This window comes from Aulonocara stuartgranti (assembly GCF_965226115.1).
Source record: "Aulonocara stuartgranti genome assembly, chromosome: 1".
Taxonomy (NCBI): Eukaryota; Metazoa; Chordata; class Actinopteri; order Cichliformes; family Cichlidae; genus Aulonocara; species Aulonocara stuartgranti.
This window is the reverse complement of record NC_138939.1, coordinates 33756769-33776411: the sequence shown is the minus strand read 5'-3', so window position 1 is coordinate 33776411 and position 19643 is coordinate 33756769. Positions and strand designations below refer to the sequence as shown.

The window sequence follows — 19643 nt, the reverse complement described above, 5'->3', positions numbered from 1 at the left end:
GGCATTTATTGGTATTTTCTGAGATTTTGCAGATTGGGCGAACAGACTAAGCTTAAGCCAAACTGGTAATTTTATTAATTAGTGATGAATATATTCATTTATTTGACAGATGGCAACACTGTAACAGTTAGATATGTAATCGTTTTATGAAGCTAGCTAAAATATTACCATATATATATTTATTTCCACCCTGGTCACACACAGAGCAACATTATAATTAATTTTCAAGTTTTAAAGTCTAATATTCATTTTATTTCCATGGTTCCTTTGGCTCCTTCAGAGACAAATGATCTATTTGGCTCATTTAGGCTTTTCCTCATTCAAATGTTTTTATGTGTCTACTGTTTGAGTCAGTAGTGCAGAAATAGTGCAGCTTTAATAAATTAAAAATTAACTGAAATACAGAATACATTTTTAGAAAAAAAGCATGATCAGATGGAGAGACAGAGGTTCACCAAGAAACTGGGCTATTTACAGATGACATGAGAAAGCAGTTAAAATGGTTCCTACTTCCTACAAAGGGACGACATTGAGGAAAGACGTGAAATATTAATATATATAATTTACTCAATACCCAGTATGGCCTTTCAAAAACAGCTGATTTAAGTGTTTAAAGTCAGGAAATGGGACTGATAAGAAAAAAATTGGTTGAAGAAGCAGTCCTGTGGATGAGAGGTTGCAGTTTTAAATATTATAAGAGATCAGATTGTATAACTGGTGGAAAACTGATTCTCTCTTAATGCATAGCCCTTCACACATCTGACCCCATCTCTGAAATCACGATGTCTTGCCTGTGTCCTGTCCTTCCAGAATGGCCTGATGGTGAAAGTCACAGAGACCTGTCCAGATCTAAACTGCACCCTCAGTGAACAGATCTTACCAGATGGCAGATGCTGCAATGTTTGCAGAGGTACATGTTTCTTTCCACTTCCCACTGCACTTTTCTCAGTTGTATGGATTACTTTTTTTTTCTTCTTCTTCTTTCTTTTTTTTGCATGTACACACACCGGTACTGTGTCGCTGTGAGGAGTAAACACAGCCGTCTTCCCAATGCTGATTCAGGCTGTGCCTCTGCAATAATTTAGTCTCTCTCCCTTGTCATCCACTGTGAATGCTTTTTGGCCCGTGTACCTTTCAGAGCAGATTGGTCTTTCTGCCATAGAGCACCTGCTATGCCTATTTACCTGAACCCCATTGCTTTGGCAGGGAAATGCTACGGGGTAAATAGCCACTGGTAATTCAGTAAATACAATGAATAAACAAACTACAGGAGGCTGCCATCTATAGAGACATAATGAAAGAATCCCTGGGGCAGGTTCTGAGTGAAGGAAATTGCGCTCTTGTTTAGGTAAGCTAGCATTTCTTAGACTCACTGTATTCACACAGGACGGGGATGAAATGGAAAGGAAAATACATGTTTGGGAATAGGAAAGAGAGGGAGACGAAAAGATAAATGAGTATAGCATAAGACAGCAAAAAGCAGAAAGGTAAGGGAAGGTAAAATGAAGTCTTAGACTTGCTGTGATGAAGAGAAGGAAGGGGGCAGATGGGAGGTAAATAAGGTAAAACGCACATGCCAGCAAAAGAAAGGAAAAGAGATGACGACTACAAACTGATATACTGACAATACTGAGAGTGTTAGGTAAAGAGTAAAGAGAAAGCAGGAGAGGAACTTAAGAGTAAAGGAAGGAAAGGACTTGAACTCCTTTTGTTGGAAAGTAAGAGAAAAGAGTAAGGAGAGAAAAGACAGCTATGCATTATAAAGGGAAATATAGCTGAGGAAGGAAGAACAGAAAAGTAGATTTAATACAGTAAGGAGCAGCAATTAAAGATTAAAGTCTCAGTGCCTCTTCTCTCCAAACCTTTTCTTACCTCTCCGACACACACACACACACACACACACACACACACACACACACACACACACACACACACACTTGCTAAAAAGCCAAGTCGGTCATTATTCATTATCATTGTTTCCAAATCATCTCCAGGCCTCTTTTTGCCGCGTCGTGACTTGGTCCTTTACCACCACTCTGAGATGTAATTGTACCTCGCTGTTAAAGTCCTCGGAGTCACGCTGGCTTTGTTAAATTGGTAATTACACAATTGTCACACAGTCTTCATACCAGGTAGAATTTCACCGGGGAAAGAAAACAAAGAATTGCACAGTGTGAGGGGCTCGTGCAAGTGTGCAGTGCAGTGCAAATCAAAATCCAGCAACAACTCCCCTTTTACATAAACACACTATCACAGTTGGTCTCTCTGTAGCATGTACACATGATCCTGTGAGGACTCGCTGCAGATGATTTAAGGACTGAGAGGGAGAATAATGCAGGCACAAGTCTTTCTTCGGTAATAGCTCCCCAGGCTCCCTGCCTCGCAGGGCTTTTATGTGCAGCCAGTCTGTCACTCATTACAGGACATGATGGGCTATATCAACTCGTACCTACTGAGCAGGAGACAATCATCTATGTCTGTCTGTCTTTTTGTCTGTCTGTCTCTCTGTCGGGTCACATTTTTGTGCATGTGCATGAGTCTCACTCTGGCTTGGTTCAGATCACAGAGCACAGATGAATGATAGATGTAGCTGTTCTCTATCTAGGTAGGCAGAAATGATCACACACAGGCAGGAGACCAGAGTTTGAAGTTATCATCTAACTAGCTACAACTAGGTACTTGTTAATTATTGCCAAAGGGGAAAAAAAACATCAATATCATCAGTGCAATTAACCTCACAGCAAGCCCTGTTATTTGTCAGATAATCACATCAACACTCCAAACAGCACCAGCACCACAAAAGGACAGTCAAGAGGTCCAGCTCAGCTACTCCAGTTAGCTGAGGTAATGTCTAGCAGGCAGCTAGTGGCTCCAGCCACCTGTGCCAGCATCTACTTGTAACCAAGAGGCCCCTTTATCATGCAGGACTTCAATATTTAAATGGGTGACTTACATAGAAATTCACCTGTTACCATGACCAGAACCTTTTTCTTCTTTTGTACTAGGCATAAACATGTTTATTCCTCCTAGCAAGTTGGGCACTTTGATGTGTACCCAGTGGAGATTAACTGGCTTTTGTAGATAGTCTCAAGTGGCCATTTGAGGAACTGGCACTTCATCGTTTGGCTTCATTTTTCAGCCCTGGCAGAAGAGTTAGGGAGGGAGGGAGAAGAGTTAAACTACTGGGCACAATTTCCTCTAGGACTGAAACACAGCTGGTCATTGGGGAAGTCAGCAATTGGAAGTTTTCACTCATTGCTACTCTTCTGTAAACACGGCTGTAATTATTCCATGTTGCCTTGAGATAGCATCTTAGCTGCACACACAGAATACACTCTACAGTATTTTAATTACATGGCAAAGCTTGTTATACTGCAGTTTTGTGTATGTGTGTGTAGTTGTGTTTTGAATTTTGAAAGTTGTCCATTCTGTATAACTGACGCAGTGCTCCACCTGTTGCGTTAGTTGTGGTTTTTCAGAAATTGAAATTTCATTAAAAGGATGTCTTCAAATACTGTAAGAGCACCGTGGCTCACTCAGCCGAGTGAATTGATGACTTGGAGATCTTCCTACATCAGCAGAGTGTGTGTGTGTGTGTGTGTGTGTGTCTGCATTTGCATGTTTTGTCTCGTTAGCACGTGCACTTTTACATGAGAACTTTCATTAATACACCAGATTTATTCAAAGTTGTAAACTCACCGTACACTTCAGGCACCCTGTTATCCACAGTGTTGTAGGTGACAGGAACAAGGTTGCTCCTTTGTGCATTTATCTGCTTTTATCTTTGTGTTACGGGCATGCATGTGTGTGTGTTTGTGTGTCTGTACACAACTTTTTATAGCCTTGAGTGAGCAGATTTCAAAGGTTTCCTTTGCTCTTTTCTTTTAGGTTATGACTTCTGCGCAGAGGGACTCATTTGTGGGGAAAACTCAGAGTGTAAAAACAGGAATACTAAAGCAGAGTGTGAATGCAAGAGTGGCTATGCCTCCATCCACGGGGATTCTACTTACTGTGAAGGTAGGACCATATTTTTCCCCAGCTCAGGTGAGCTAGGGCCAGCGTGGCTGTCTCATAATGTCTATTAGCACAGGATGTTAAAAGCAGAATGGGTGGCAGCGCGTTGAAGCATCAAATTCATTGTTCTGTTTTAGGAGGGTGTTTATGAAGGCCGTTGGCTGCAGACTGAGATTTGTTATGAGCTCTGGGTATGACATGATGATGACTGGCTGTAAAGAGAACAAGGATTGTTCGGTTAAAGAGCAGCTATGAACCAGGCTCGGGACTTTGCTATTGGGGCTGTTGTTAAAATAGATTTTCTTTTTAAACTTATAAGCAATTTGCTTCTTTCATAGGAGTTTGACAATAGAGCTCTGGCACTCCTGTTTTGAGCTTATTGTGATACAGTCAGTATGATTAGAGGGTGGCAATAACAAACACAATAAGATAGCCATGTGCCAACAGTGGTGGAATATGTACTTACAGGAAGTTTTGACACAGCCTTTCAGGATAGTTTCAAGCTTTTGCTAAAACCAAACTTTTTTGGTAAACTTAGCTTGCTGTTGGAAGGATTTTTCCGCCTTACGCTGCATGCTGGGCTTTCCCTGTGAATCACGGCATCCGAGTCTGGAGCCATTGCTTCGCTCATTTTCAGGGGTTTCCAGCCCGTCTGGAAAAAGTCGGTCATCGGGGCGCTTCCACCGCGTGGGTTTTTTCGGTGGAGCAAAAGGCTCAATCTGTGGGTGCTGGAGGCCCAGATTACTTGCGATGGCACTAATGGCCTTATTTGACTGAGAGGCTCGGGAGCGTCAATCTGTGGATTGAAGGATTTGCTCAGTGCTCGGTGAAGTTGTCATTGGGTCGCCGCCACAACAGACTAAATCCACTAAATGTGCTCAGAGCTGTGTAGCCACAAGCCCTCCAGTCTGTCTGCTTTTGTTTGATCTGCATGGTAAAGAGGTTTACCCAGAGCACCACTCAGTCCACAAACCGTCCCACACCGTATGAGGAAAGGCTGGGAAACACTGATTGTTAGATCAACTATGTAAATCGTGGAGCCGTGGCTCTTGGCATTATCCCTGCGATACCCTGAAGGCATCGCAAATTTCTGTTGTTGCTGGATTAACGGGGATCCAGACGTACATCACGGTAATATTTGATTTGGCTTCAATATCACCTCCCAACTTAAACTGGCTTAGATTTACGCCTTTTCCGAGCAGACTGGAGTAATTGAATCTTTATATGTGGGTTATAATCAAAGCACAACAGTGTGATGGTGTGTCCTCACATCCTAATGATTGTTTTATAGAGCATATTAATTTCTCCACTTATATTTTATAAACATGAGATTGTGTCTAGCTGTGGCACTGAGCTGTTATTAAATGTGACCGTTACGTCCTCATAAATGATTTAATGTGCCACTGAATAAGTGAAGATGAGATTATTTACTTGCAAACAGAGGGCTGTTTGAGCAAGGATGAGAGGATTTAAGCAGAGCTGCTTTTCAGCCTTCTGGCTTGCATTCAGTCGCCTATCGTGTCCTTTTTTTTTTTTTTTAGCTGAAATTGTTGATATTTGGCTCACAACTTTGGATAAACTCTGACTGACTCAGTAAATATTTTGGAGACTTTTACAGGACTTTTTTTTTTTTTTTTTTAACTTGTGTGACTTTTTTCAAATGTTTTCATTTTTATGGTGCACATAAAGGTCAATGAAGTGACCGTCCATGGTTCCTCGATCGTTTAGGGCAGGGGTGTCGAAACTCCAGGCTTTGATGGCCGGTGTACTGCAGGTTTTAGAACACACCTGAATCAGATGATGAGTTCATTACCAGGCCTCTGGAGAACTTAAAGACATGTTGAGGAGGTCATTTAGCCATTTAAATCAGCTGTGTTGGATCAAGGACACATCTAAAACCTGCAGGACACCAGCTCTCGAGGCCTGGAGTTCAACACCTGTGGTTTTAGTTGTTTTTAGACACTTTTCCATAAAGTGTCTAAAAACAACTAAAAACAGTATACATTTAAAAGTCACCATCCAGTGAAAATAACAGTGTCAACAACAGTGTAATGTAGAGCTACTGAAAATAAATGTAGTGATATAGAAGATTTAAATTTATAACAAGACACAAAAAATAGCATTCTATGAATAATAACTACTGATGAGACTTCATGTTTATTTCTTATATGCATTTCAATCAAAAGTAAATAAATTAAAAGTACTGGATTACTAAATTAATTTTAGCACTAGGAATTGCAGTCAAAATAAACACCAGCAGATGCAAATTAAGTATTAATTAGGTTGTAAAACAAACAAAACATCATATTTCACTATTTCTATAAATGGGATCAATTTCTCACTGCATCACTGATATACAAAGGTGTGGCAACATCCAGTACCCTATTTATCACTGCTCTACATTTACAATAGGGTTCTTTAAACACAAGGCTCAGTAGGTGCATCTGGTGCATGCCTAAAAATAAATTTATTATCCCTTGCGCTTTAGGAGAGTAGGGCGTATGATCAAATGTCTAGAAGTCAACACAATCGCCACCTTTCACACAGACCGTTCTCATTCCCAACGTGTATCATACCGACAATTTGTCATGTCCCGAGGCATCTCATAGTCACGCGAAAGGTAACCTTCCGTATCCCTATGACATGCGCCGGATTGTGGATGGAATTCAATAGAATGACGTGCCCAGCAGTAATTCCAGCCCTAATCCTGACCTTAATCCTAACTCTAACATTAACCTTATCCCTAACCTTGACCACAACCTTAACCATATTAGATAGTGTTTTCCAAAGCGATTCATGATGAGAAAGTAAAATAAATGTACATGTCTAGATTCATTCCAAACGGTTCTCTTTTTTCCGAACGCGTAACATACCAACGATTTGTCACGTAGCGTTGGTATGTTATGTTTTGGGATCAGAACGTGTTGCTTTCACAACACTTTTGAACTATGTGCTGTATGGGTTTAATCAACCTACCCCAGTTAGTTTTGATGTTATGACCACAAGTGTTGGAGTAGGAAGGGGTGAAAAACCCAATTTCCCAGATTTAGGAATAACACTGAAATTTGACATGCTCCAGACCATTACTGATTGGTTAGAATAGGTAATGTCACCGACTATCACAAAACCTGATGTTTGCTGATTGGCTGTGGCAAAGGCAAAGCACTCCTCTTTTTGTCTTAGCATTCAATGAAAGGCTATTGTTTGAATCTCTAATTGTGAAGATGAGTTTTTGAGTTTCAACGCAATTCTCATCCATTTCTGGGCAATGCAAGAATCCGGTTTAAAGCTGCTTTTTGAGGTCAGCAAGTTAGCTGCTGCTTTCTTCTGAGAAAGAAAAAAAAAAGTTAGATCTGAACTGAGAAGGGGCAGTTCACAAAAAAAAAAAAGAATAAATTAAGTTCTGTCCTGAGAAGAAAGGGGGATCTCTTTGAATGAAAATGCTTTTTTCAGGCATAGAAGTCAAAGAAGTTGGAGCATATTTTGTGTGTCTCCTTAAGCATGTGTGACACAGACCTGATTTCTAAACCCAGCGAGAATCTAAGCAAAAACAGGAAGGCACCTACTTGGCACATTATGAACATATGTAGAAATGCAAACATGGGCACACCCTGATGATGGTCTGTCCCTGTGTGGCTGTTTATTTTAAAATGTATTACTGCATTCGAAATGATATCTTTCTGCATTAAAGATCCAGGACTACTTGAAAATGTTGCCCTGGGTCTGCTCATTGTTATCTTAAAAACCCTTTACGTTTTCCTTCATTACCTCCATCATCAAGCTCTGACCAGTATGACAACATTACACACGACACCGCTGTTCTCCAGTTTTTGTTTTTATTTTAACCAGAATTGCTCAAAGCATTGTTGCTTTCTGACCTTACAGTATATTTACTGTGTTCGTCTTTATTTTCTGTTGTATACATAATGTTAAAATAGTAGAGTCTCATAGTAAACATTACCAAACCTTCCGATAATGAGTTCAGCATACACTCAAACAACTGATTCTTTGCCATCTTAAATATGAAGCAAGAATTTGGAGTAAACTGAAAAAATATAAAATCAAAGATTTTTATATTTAAATAATGAATCATTAAGCAAATCAAGTATATTTCATTTGACCAGATTCCATGAAGTTTAATGCTTCACATTTTACTCATGTAGCGAAATACATGGAACATTTACATGTAATCAGATGACTTACAGAAAGCCTTTAGGACATTCTTTGACTATATGTACAAGTAATCCCTGTAGAGGCAAAAGCACATGTTTTTTCTCTTCTTGGCTCTGCATGTCATTAAGAGTGGATCGTTATAGAACAGAAGCCCCACCCACCTGCTGCTGCAGCCATCTGTTTAACAGGTGGAGGGCAGGTAAAACAGCTTGTAACAAACACTGGATGCACCGAAGGCCAAGGTCCAGTGTAAATAAACAGGATTTAAAACTGTAAAAATGTGCAAAAATATGAATACTCTATATATAGGAGATATATATATATTCATGAAACTCATTCATCATCATTCATCATGTGTGATTCAGTGGGAACACCATGCTGGAAAACAGCAAAGTAACCTGACAACAAAACAAATGACTAAAATTAAAACAAATAAAAGAAACAATGTTGAAATGATGATGACATCTCTTTTGATAAGGCCAATTTTAAGGTCACCTCAGTGTCCAGTGGCCACCTAAAACAACCAGAATTTATAGAGCTGATCTTGGAAAAGCAAAATGTGTTTGGCACAAGTATGCATTCATATCATAAATGTGACTGCAATAGCTATGAGACAGGACAGGAGTTACACAAAAAATTTATAAGAAATAAACTGGTAAGCTGGCTAGAGGCACTGTTGCTGTTTGACACTGGCTTCATGATTGTTACATGTGGCTTAATTTAATTGATTTAGCTTAAAACTCAGAAATGTGTGACATAAGCCAATGAAAAATAGGAAAATAAAGAGCACTGAGGATTCCCTCTTCCTGTGTAACAACATATGTATCTCCTAGCTTTGCATCTAAGTCCATTATTATGACTGAAATTTCCATTTGCTGGTCCAAATGTGGCAATATGCGAACAGGTTTTTATGTAACGCTTTTCTACCCGAGCACTGAAAGTGCTTTACACAGCATGTCTCATTCACATACATTCAGTCAGAAGTGAGATGTTATTTGCGAGGGTATAGTCAGATAAATTCAATCTGATGCTTAAATGCTAATTGCATTTATAAGAAATGCTAACTACGACTTACGTTTTGCGTTACACATGCTTTGTTAGCTGCTTGGCGTGTCACACCATATGATGCCCCTCCATTCAGCGCACTGCGTGTTTTAACGTTTGTGCTAATGGGCTTATCAAAGGCTTATTATCCTCATCAGCTCTTGTTTACGCTGTCAGTGATATTCTTACAGTCCCAGTAGATCTACTGTATCCTTGCTCGGCTCCAGAGGATACAAATATTAACGCCGCCGCTGCCGTTGTTTTGCTGACAGCTTGTTAATCACAGCCTAAAAAATCTCCTGTGTTGTTGACACACTTTGGCTTGAATCCGCTCTAAATAAAGCAGACATGCTGATGTGGAAATGCAGTTGCATCATCGAAGGACAAACAATTTGATTCCCCATTCTCCTGGCTGAGTGCTGCAGGGACCCTCCTCCCAAATGGCCTGTTGTTACCCCAGGAGTCTGCTCTGTATGTGTGGTAGAAGAAATCCCAGCATGCGTCCAATACTGAACCAAAGTGCATCCTAGATAGTGGATATATTTCTTTCATTTTTTTTTACAGCCTCTCAAGTGCCCTTTCTGTGCACTTCTTTCCTCTTTCATGTTTCAAATTAAAGGCGCTATCGCCACGCTGCGTCCTTGGAAATGTTTATGGGTGAGCACATCAGGGAAAAGTCAGAGCAGTTAGCAAGACGCTCGATTGAAGTTGAGGATTTTCACATATGCGGAGCTGGAGCTTATTTCCATAGAAATGGTCTCAGGAGGTTGTTGTAGAGAATTCTCCTGCTGTCAAGAGCCCTCGTGGGTCACTCTGCCCACATTAATGGCAGCATTAGCTCCTGCTGTGCCCTGTAACTCTTCTCTGGCTCTTATGTGCAACTCAAACACCGACTCGCCCCTTGCTTTACACAGAAAGGTGGATTTGTTCCACCACCTCATCAGCTGGGCGTTTGTGGTCAGAGTTCAGTTGCTAAGTTCAGCTTAGGGTAATTAACAAGCGCTCGATCGAGCTTTTTAAGGCTTTTTAAGGCTTTTTAAGGCTATTAGTCACTGGCTCGCTTATTTTGTTTTTCTTTAGTGTTTTATTTGGTGCAGGTTTTTTTTCTTCCTGCTGTGGGTAATAAGATTAGCGTGGGGCAGACACATCAAACCTAACAGGGCTATTTCTGTTTGTTCTGTTTGCTTTCATTTAGCACTGGAACAGCCAAACTCCCCGGGCTCACCGACTTGCTCTCTGATGTGTCCCCTAAGCTAACAGGCTCCTGGGAGCTATTTTTTATGATGTCCCCGATCTCCAGTCAATCTCCACTGACACCACAGCACATTTCTCTCTTCATCTTTTCCTTTGCTTTATCTCTCACCTCTTAGCTCTTACTGATAATATGGTGTGACTTTGGTGCTAATAGCGTCACAGTTAGTGCCACCGGAGTTGCTGCAACCATTTCGGCTGATGCGTTGCCATATTTCTTGACAGATTCTGGCTGGTATAAAAAGGCGATAAATCAGCCTAAGTGTTAGTATTACCCATTTCATGCATCATGAAGAACTTTATTATAAAAAGAGGCAATCTTTTGATAAAGAGCACGGGGGGTGGGGAGGCCTCACTGCACATATGAAAAGAAAATCTGTGTCATTCTTATGGTAATGGTATTGCTGGGATAATATTGATTCGTCATCTTAGGTGATGACTCATTTCAAATGAGGCTAAACATCACTGCTACCAGTGAATGTAGCTGATCTGCCTGAGATTAATCTTTTTTAAGAAAATTCCACCATGTGAAATGTTTTTGCTTAGATTTGAAGATCGTGAAATTAAATCTACCTTTTCCTGTTTAACAAAATGAAACAGAAAGTAGGCGTTATTTGCCCCTGTGTCACAATCTCTGAAAGAAGAAGGTATCCAGATTAGCCCTTTAAAGCTTGAACTATGGAATAATAGCCAGAAATAATTGCCTTTTTCGCTCACAGCTACAACTTTTTGAGTTTTCTGTGAATAGATTTTTGCCCGTATACCTGTGAAACCTTGAAATAAATCGAGAATGTGAAGAGAATCACATATTTACACACACACAGTGTTGCACTCTTACTAATACACTGTGGACCCTGCAGTGGATCACTGCCTTAGAGATCATTTCCTTTGTAGCAATAATTCATGTGAGAATAGTTCATGGTGACTTTTAGCATTCTCGCTGTTGGGGCCAAAATTCATCGTCTCGCCTCTGGTTTTTGATGCGGTGGCCGAAGTCTAAAGAAATGTGGTTTGAACATAGCATGGCCTCGTGTCTTGACTCCTACTTGCTGAGATGTTCACATACCATCGAGTTGTACCTGTGTGCTACACCAGGGGGACAGATGAATTAGGATTTAGGAAGTTATTTGTGCTGGACTTTACCCATCTTGTCTCTCTGCATTGCTGAGCCGCCGTTATCGTGTTTTTGCAGAAAAACTGGGATGAGATGGGCATTTGGCTTGGACGGGGAAGACAGTCAGATTGAGGAGGAGCTGTGTGGTAGTATGGGAAATTGCAGCTACAAACAGCACTACAGAAAGATCACTGGGAGTTCAAACCCGCAGGAACCATACCCTCAGAGTTGAAAATGAGCCAGTGAAGGGTAGCAGCTGCCTGCAGAGCTGCACAGTAGGAATAAAGGTGTTTGTGTGTGCATGACTGTGTGAGTACAGGTCTGCTTGTGTGTGTGTGGTGTGTGAAGCTGTCCTGGGTTTTCAGATAAGCTCAGAAAAACACGGTGCAGCACCTGCCCCGTGCTACAGCTTATCCACTGAAAACCTGACAGTTTGTTTACTTTTTCCCGCTGAGCATGACCACACATAACAACTTCCCAGCCCCAGGAAATATGGCAATATGCACGTGCGTTACCTGAAAAGTTTTTCCCATTTTGTATTACAGATCATTTCTTGTTCTCAGTGTAGCACTGATGAGCTGATACAGTATAGAGAACTTCATCCAAGTGCATCAGTTAAATAAATCAGTTTCTCTTACATGTCAAATGATTTATAAATATAAATAAATTCTCAGTAAGTCTGTTACTTCAAAGTAGAGCATTTCCTAACACTCATGCAAAAGACTTTGTTACAAACACAAATCCAAAATTAAAAACACAATGCAACAAATGTCTGACACACAAGTCCAAATATCTGGGAGTTGATAAGACCAGTTTCTGGACATCTGGGAGGGGAATGTTGTCCCAGACTTTGTCTGCTGACAATGACAAATGTTTTACGTTGATAAAAATGTTTTGGACTGCAGATCAGTTCCACACTTCAGCTCTTCTATTATGAAGACATGTTGTAATCAATGCAGTAAGTGGTTTAGCATTATATTAGTTAAATGTCCAAGATCTTTAAAAAAAAGAGTCCCCTGGATGGGAGCATATCTGCATACTATATTTACCCATCAGGATTGATGGTGTTTTTCCAGATATGCATCCTACAAATTCCATAGTCACTAATATACTAATGACATCAGAAATGTAGTCTTTTGAACTGAGTGCTGATAACAAGGCAGATGGTCCCTCTTTAGTCTGAAGGATGTGCCATCCATGTTCTGCCAAAAAGAATTTCGAATTTCACTTCCCAGAGAAGACGGCAGTGTTTCTGCATCATGTTTACTTATGACTTATTGTTTGCGTGATAGTGCTTTAAGCTGCATTTATGGGTGACACAGTGAACTGTGTGGCAATTTCTCGAAGTGTTTGTGAGCCCATGCAGTGATTTCCAAAATGGAATCATGACTGTTTTTAATGCAATGCCACCAGTATTGAATATTTTTATCAGTATTTTTACCAGTATCGGACATAATATCATCAAAAGATTACTAAAATCTTTTGATGATACTATGTACTATAACTGATGAGACATCCATTTCATGTTAAGGAACACTGGTTTAAAGTTGTTCCACAAATTATCGATGTAGCCTTTTAGGTTTTTTTTTTTTAAAAGACTGATGAACCTCTGCCAATTTCTACTTCTGAGAAACTGCCTCTTTGAGATGCTCTTCTTATACCCAATCCTGTCACTGACCTGTTTCCAATTAAAGTAATTAGTTACAAAACATTCCTTTGGTTGTTTGATTTTGATACCACTTATTTTTCCAGTCTTTCCCGTTTAAAATGAGATAATATTTTGCCATTAAAGTGGCTTAAAAGTGCGGGGAAAGGGGCTAAAGTGGCTTGTTTCAGAAAAGTGTGAAATGAGGGTCTGCATCAAGGCCCAGTATAGTGTAAACTGCCAAATTGTGCATATCCACTCCAGTAGAGCCCAAGAATTGGAGATTATGTATCGGAATTTCAGGAGCAGGACCACGCCTCCAAACAGGCTCCTTCCGGTTGTCATCTACATTGGTTCCCGCAGTTCTGCAAGCTGTTCATTCTCGTTTACGTGCCCCACCCTCTCTCCCTCCTTGTTTTCAATTCTTTAACTTCTTCATTTCTATTTAGTGCATGGGGATATGCCAGGCCTGGGAGCCATCGCCAGTCCCCTTTGAGGCCTTCCCCAAACCGCAGCTCAATTCATATCAAAGCATTCACTTTTACCTACTAAAACGCTGTCAAACTTAAAATGAGGGCATGGGCCCAGCTAGTGAATAATAATATAAGAAGAAGAAGAATGTGGCATTGGAAATTGGCATGTTATGTCCCCTTTAAGAAGACAACAAGAAACCTGATGAATGCACATCGAGAGCACATTCTTCAGTCAGGTGAGATCATGAGCTAAATAGCAAAAATACCCGAGATGTGTTCCAGCATGTTTGCTGCAAGCTGACTAGGCCTACATCAGCAAAGTGTGTGTGGGCAGTAGTGGGAGTGTGATGAAGTGGAGATGCATTAGTTCAAGAAGTGTTGGAGATATGACTTTTACAGATCGCACCAGGAATTCCTGTGGATTCACCAAAATACTAGCTGACAGGATATATCTCCATAAGCTTTGCAGAAGATGAGTATTGTAGTGTGAACCAAAGATGGAAAAAGTGAAACCACGTAATGGTCAACTCTCCAGACTTGAATCTTAGCTTTGGAGTTTTAAAGGGAATCAGAACCCCTTTATTAAGAGACAGTGTTCTATAAAGGTCACCTTACAAAGTACTGAAGAAGAAAACCAGTCTCCGTATTAGGAGGCATCCTGGCCTGTGTTGTACTGAGTTCTTACTGTGGACCTTGCATTTTTAATCTTGTAAAACTTAAATGAACAAATAAATTACTGTTCAACTTAGAAGTAATGGTATAACTGTAAGGTGACATTAAAGCTATACTGCACTGGTGTGTAATGCTGTTCTATGATGTGTGCTGACATGCGTAATGCAAAAGAAAGTGACTTATCGATTAGAAGCTGTTCAGATAATTCTTACTTGTTCTTATTCAGGCTGCGACGATGGAAGCAGCGGCATGCGTTTGTCTCTCGTGGCACTGGCGAGGGCTGCCGGCTCAATTGGCTCTCACTCAGCGGCATTAAAGAGTAATTGGCTGAGTTTGTACTTGAGCGAATCAGTCAGGTTTTTCTGTGGGAACGCTGCCTCGGCCGTGTTAAAACAAGGGTGTAATACAAGAGAATGAATGAGCAGTTGTGTCTGCTCGTCCTCTGTTTTTGCATGTTGTATAAAGAGAGAGTTGACGTGGAATTAGTGGAGAAAATGCAAACGGAAAGACAAACAGACAGCAGGTTGGGTTTATAAAGACATGGATGAGCTAAAAGGCGGCAGTGCAGACTAATGGAAGCCGTGGCCTTCGTAAAACTTTGCTGTGCTTCCTTTCCCCAGAAAACCATGTGGTCAACAAATATAGTAGACGTTTCTGCTAGCAGGCAGGATGATGTCAGATTTCTTCGGATGCTGTCATCCATCCAGGACAGAAAAGAATAAGTAGTTGTCGTCCTGTACAGAATGTTTCAGTGATGAATCTAGAACAACATCTTTGTGCCTGCAAAGAACTGCCATTCATTCAGTGTTTTCACATTTTTCTTTCAACTCTGTTTCAGAAGCACAACATCAACCGTTGATCATCCTACCATTTTTGTCTCACCAGCTGAACCGGGGGTCAAGAGACATTTGTCTGCCAATCTATCCAGAATGGGGCTAGTTCTTCCCCCTAACTCATGGGATAAATTGGAAAAAAAAGAGGAAGTGGCACTTGTTCCACCCTCGTTGTCACTGCTGAAGTGCCCTTGACTCACAACTGCTCCACCGAGTCAGCCAGTGTCCTACAAATAAGACTGCAGACACGCCTGGCAGCTTCCAAGTATGATTTTATGCAAATGTGTCAGTGTGAACTTCTTGGACAAAAGAACGCTGCTATTGCTTGCAGAGAATAATTTTATTGCCGCTTAAATCTTCCGTCACAACATTTTGTTTGGCAAATTAATTGCAGAGATCTGAGAAGTCCAGCTGTGCCAGATCTCTAAAATGTATTTAGAAACCAAAGGAGAGGCACACAGGTGGGCCAACCTCGAAAATCTTCAAATGGTCAATCGGTGCCCAATTTTGCACTTAACTTGGTGTGTACAGTGTTATTATGCAGATAGCCTTTAAAATAAAGGTTAGAGGAAAGCATCTTGTTGCTGACAGTAAAAGAGACAGACAGGAAATGAGAGGTAAGATTCAAGGTCTTTTTCGCTGCTGAGACAGAGATAATGACTAAGAGAGGACAGTCTTGGAATGTGAAAGGAGGACTGCTTGCCAAGCTCTGTCCATAACACTTAAAGTCTGAGATTGTGAGGAGAGCTTGTCTGTGTGTGAGCGAGCGGATTGACTCAGGCTACCATGTAGCGCTGTCAGAGCTCTGCTGGGGGCACAGTGGGTGAGCACTCTGCTAAAAGGTCAGTGAAAGACCTGTAATGAATTATAGTTATTTCACTCAACAACAGTCTACAGCAAGTCAGTGTACTGCTGCTCCCGAATCCCTCCTCTCGCTCCCCATCCCACTTCTCAAACTCTCTTCTGGGTAGCATCCATCTCTGCCATCTGCACTTCACCGACCGCGTGTGTTCCAACACAAGCCAGCGTCGTCCTCGGCTCCTTGGCTAGTTTTGGTCGCCTCATTCCTAACACCGTAGTCAGCCCTCACTTATTTCTGTTCCATTTTCTGACCGTTTCTGAGCTGCTGGGGATCGGGCTGTTGGCAATCCTCGAGCCAAAGGGTTTCCTGGCTTGCTTGCTCTGTATGGTCTGTGGACTAAAGTGATCAAATTTCTGCTGGAATTGAGCCTGAAAGCTGCAGTGCAAGCCTGAAAACTTATTTTCTCTAAGCACTCTAATGGGAGCGAATTCAAATTACCTAAAGGTCTGTTTTTTCATTGGCATGTCTCAGCATGTGTGTGGATGTGTGTGTGTGTGTCTGTCTTTTAGCTCTTACATGAAGTCTGCCTTGTTTGGGGGACTTGCCTTAAATTACCTTTTGAAGTTATTTATGTATTGATCAGAATTTTCACATTTCCCTCAGTGTAATAAGCCATCTGCCAAAGTCACATCAATGCCTCATAATTACTCAGCCTTCAGACAAGGGAGGGTACAATACTTTTATTTCTCTCAGTATTCTCCTATTCTTATTCCTCTGTTGAGAGCAGTCTTTTCTTTTCAAGCCAAAAGTCACATCTATACTGTGCTATATTACAACAAGAGTTACACTGGAATACTGTAAAACTTCTACTAAGAATTTCTCAATTTAAGTGTCAAGTTTTTTTTAAAGCTGAGGCCATTTACATCTTAACTTATCTCTCAGTTGCAGATTGGGCCGACTCAATTTAAAAATCAACTTCAACTATAGTGAGCCGTGCAATTGGCTCTGCAGCAAGATGTAGGACTCAAACTTTTTTTTTTGGTTAAATAAATGTTACAGTGCTTTCTGGTGTAGGGACATCCTTAAAGCAAAAGCAGAACTAAACATTAGTGAACTCTAACTGCAGATGCAGCTTGAGTGTGGAGAAAACTGGCGTGCGTTCGTTTTGGCGTCACTTTTTGCTGAACCTGTTGCCAAATGTGCTGCAGGCATGAATGCAGAGAGGTAGTCAGAACATGCTCACTACAAACTAGCTCTCAGTGCTTTGCAACACTGTCTTTGTCTAAATCTGCTACTGCTTCCTCTAATAAAAAAGTGAAAATGTAGCCTCACCAAAACCCGAATCATTGTATCTTTAGGATTCTCTTTAAGAAGTGATTTTTTTTTTCTTTCCCTCGGGCACTAAATACTGCCAAAACCACAGGCTCACAGATATGTACAATGTGTCCTTTGTTGTCAGCATTGTGAAGCCCGGAGTTACGGCAAATAGTGAGGCGTGTCTCTCATTCTTAACTTGTTACATTATTACAACTGTAAATTGTAAAAAAAAAAAAAAAAAAAACTAAACGTATTAGCCTAACCCTAACTTATAAAAAACACTTTTGCGCATTAAAAACTTTGCAAAAAGTGATATTTTTGGATAATGATAATAGATAAATCTGTGCATTAGATATTTATAGCATATGCATATATTTTAGATGTGGTCAAGTCTTATTATCTGATGCCTTGTGTGGGATATTTATGTTTACTTGGGTCCTTGTTTCTTAGATTTAGTCACCGGTGACTTTGAGGGTTCATTTAGTTTGTTCCCTGTTGTTTCTCATGGCTCATCTCTGCTTATCTTTGTCTTGCAGTGTTCCGTTGTCTTCAGCATGTAGTCTCATTGTGTCATGTTCAGTCTTTTCTTTTGTTTAGTTTGAGTTTGTGTGTGTGTGTTCTGGTCTGTGTCTGTTCCCTTTAGTTACTTCCTGTCTTTAATGTTACAGGTTCTGTTTTTCTTGAATAGTTTTACTTCCTGTCTCTGCCCTCTTAACCATCCTGTGCTGTGTTACCACCTGTTTCCTCTTCCCTCTTCACCTCTTGTGTATCTCGTGTCTCCATCTTTCTTTGTCTTTTGTTGTGTTGTCTGCGTTGCTGTGTATTTTCTGAGTTTGGATTCCCTGTACTGTGAGTTTTGGATTCTTGGGTTTGCTGCCTGTTTTTTTCCTGGATATTCTACATTCAAGAATAACCAGCAAAAAAATATTGCTTTTAATTTATTTCTGCCTGTCTAAGAGCAATCCACCTACCACACTCCTGGCTTACAAAATCCTGAGTTACTCACCACTCTAACCTCCAAATGGGAATTTCAACCTCTTAGAATGTGTGTCAAGGTACTCATCAAGGTACTCATGCCTAAAGACACCCTGTGCAAACATCTGCAACTTTTATCAACTCTGTTGAGTCTGATGTGGCCGGTACTGGTAGTATGCCCAGTTAATCACGATTATTTACAAGTTACAATAACCTGTTATTGTCAAGTGGAGTAGTGGATAACGTAGCCAGGCTGCTTCGGGTCAGCTCTTGAAATAGCACATAGCTGTCATATGAATACAGATAATTAGAAATACAAAAAGACATCTCCTACATATTTTGGCCAGAAGGTGAAGACATGACTTCAGTCAAGTCTGGACATGGACAGTCACTCCTCCTCAGTCTTCCCTTTAGCCATCGCCAATCCGTTAATTACAACAGTGGCCGCAGGGACTAATGATCATGTTCCACAGGGTGGTAATGACACAATTATAACTCCGAGGATATCAGTCATCTCCAATTAGCTCATTCAGTGTCCTTGGCCTTTCAGACACACACATACACACACAGAGACTACTGAATAAGACAAAAACTCAAATGACATAATGTCATTGAACTAAATCACCATCTTGCACAAAGTTCTTTAACTGACAGGGCTTTTTTGAAAGATGAAATGTAGTATTCAGTGCTGCATCCTGTGAATGCAGCACTGGATACTGGAATTTTGATTAAAAAAAACCCCAGAAAATCAGAACATCATATCAAGTCATGAATGAGTGATGTATACTTATGCTCAGTCTTATTTTTTTTTTTTCTTAAGATAAGATGGTTTTTGTGCCAAGTCTCTAAATTTCATCCTGAAGTTTAGCTTTGTTCACGAATTGATTTTATCTGCCAGAGTACACTAGGCATCAAGGATTTTCCCTTGGAGTAGTGATTTTCTGCTCTGCTCCACAAAGCGCGACACCTCAGAGTGGTTTATGACCCGAATGTTCTGCCAGGGTGCCTTACATTCACACCATATTTAACGGCTGACAATTAAACCCGCCAACAACCTTTCGTTGTAACTGTCACAGCACTAATTTAATGCTCCAGTGCTGCCAAGATGAGCTGTGACAGTATATGGAAGTGAGGATGATGCCACACACACATCATTTCTGTTGAGCAAAGGCGTACACAAGGATGAAGTGCAGCTGATAACACTGAAAGTTGCTTCAGACCCGATGGAATCACACAAAAGGTGATTTCTGAAGTTGTGTTCAAGATTCAGGATTCAATATTCAAGGTCTTTATTGTCAGTACAACAATATACACAGTATACAGCATACCA

General features: G+C 40.6%; 1 protein-coding gene across 2 annotated transcripts in view; it reads left to right on the top strand.

Moving 5' to 3' along the window:
• LOC309707913 (protein kinase C-binding protein NELL1-like) overlaps positions 1 to 19643 on the top strand; it is a 310101-nt gene that overhangs the window by 131321 nt on the left and 159137 nt on the right. For both annotated transcript variants that reach the window (XM_082535507.1, XM_082535506.1), the window contains 2 exons: positions 811 to 910; positions 3889 to 4017. In XM_082535507.1, coding sequence (XP_082391633.1) covers positions 811 to 910; positions 3889 to 4017 — 229 coding nt within the window. The remainder of the gene's footprint in view (positions 1 to 810; positions 911 to 3888; positions 4018 to 19643) is intronic.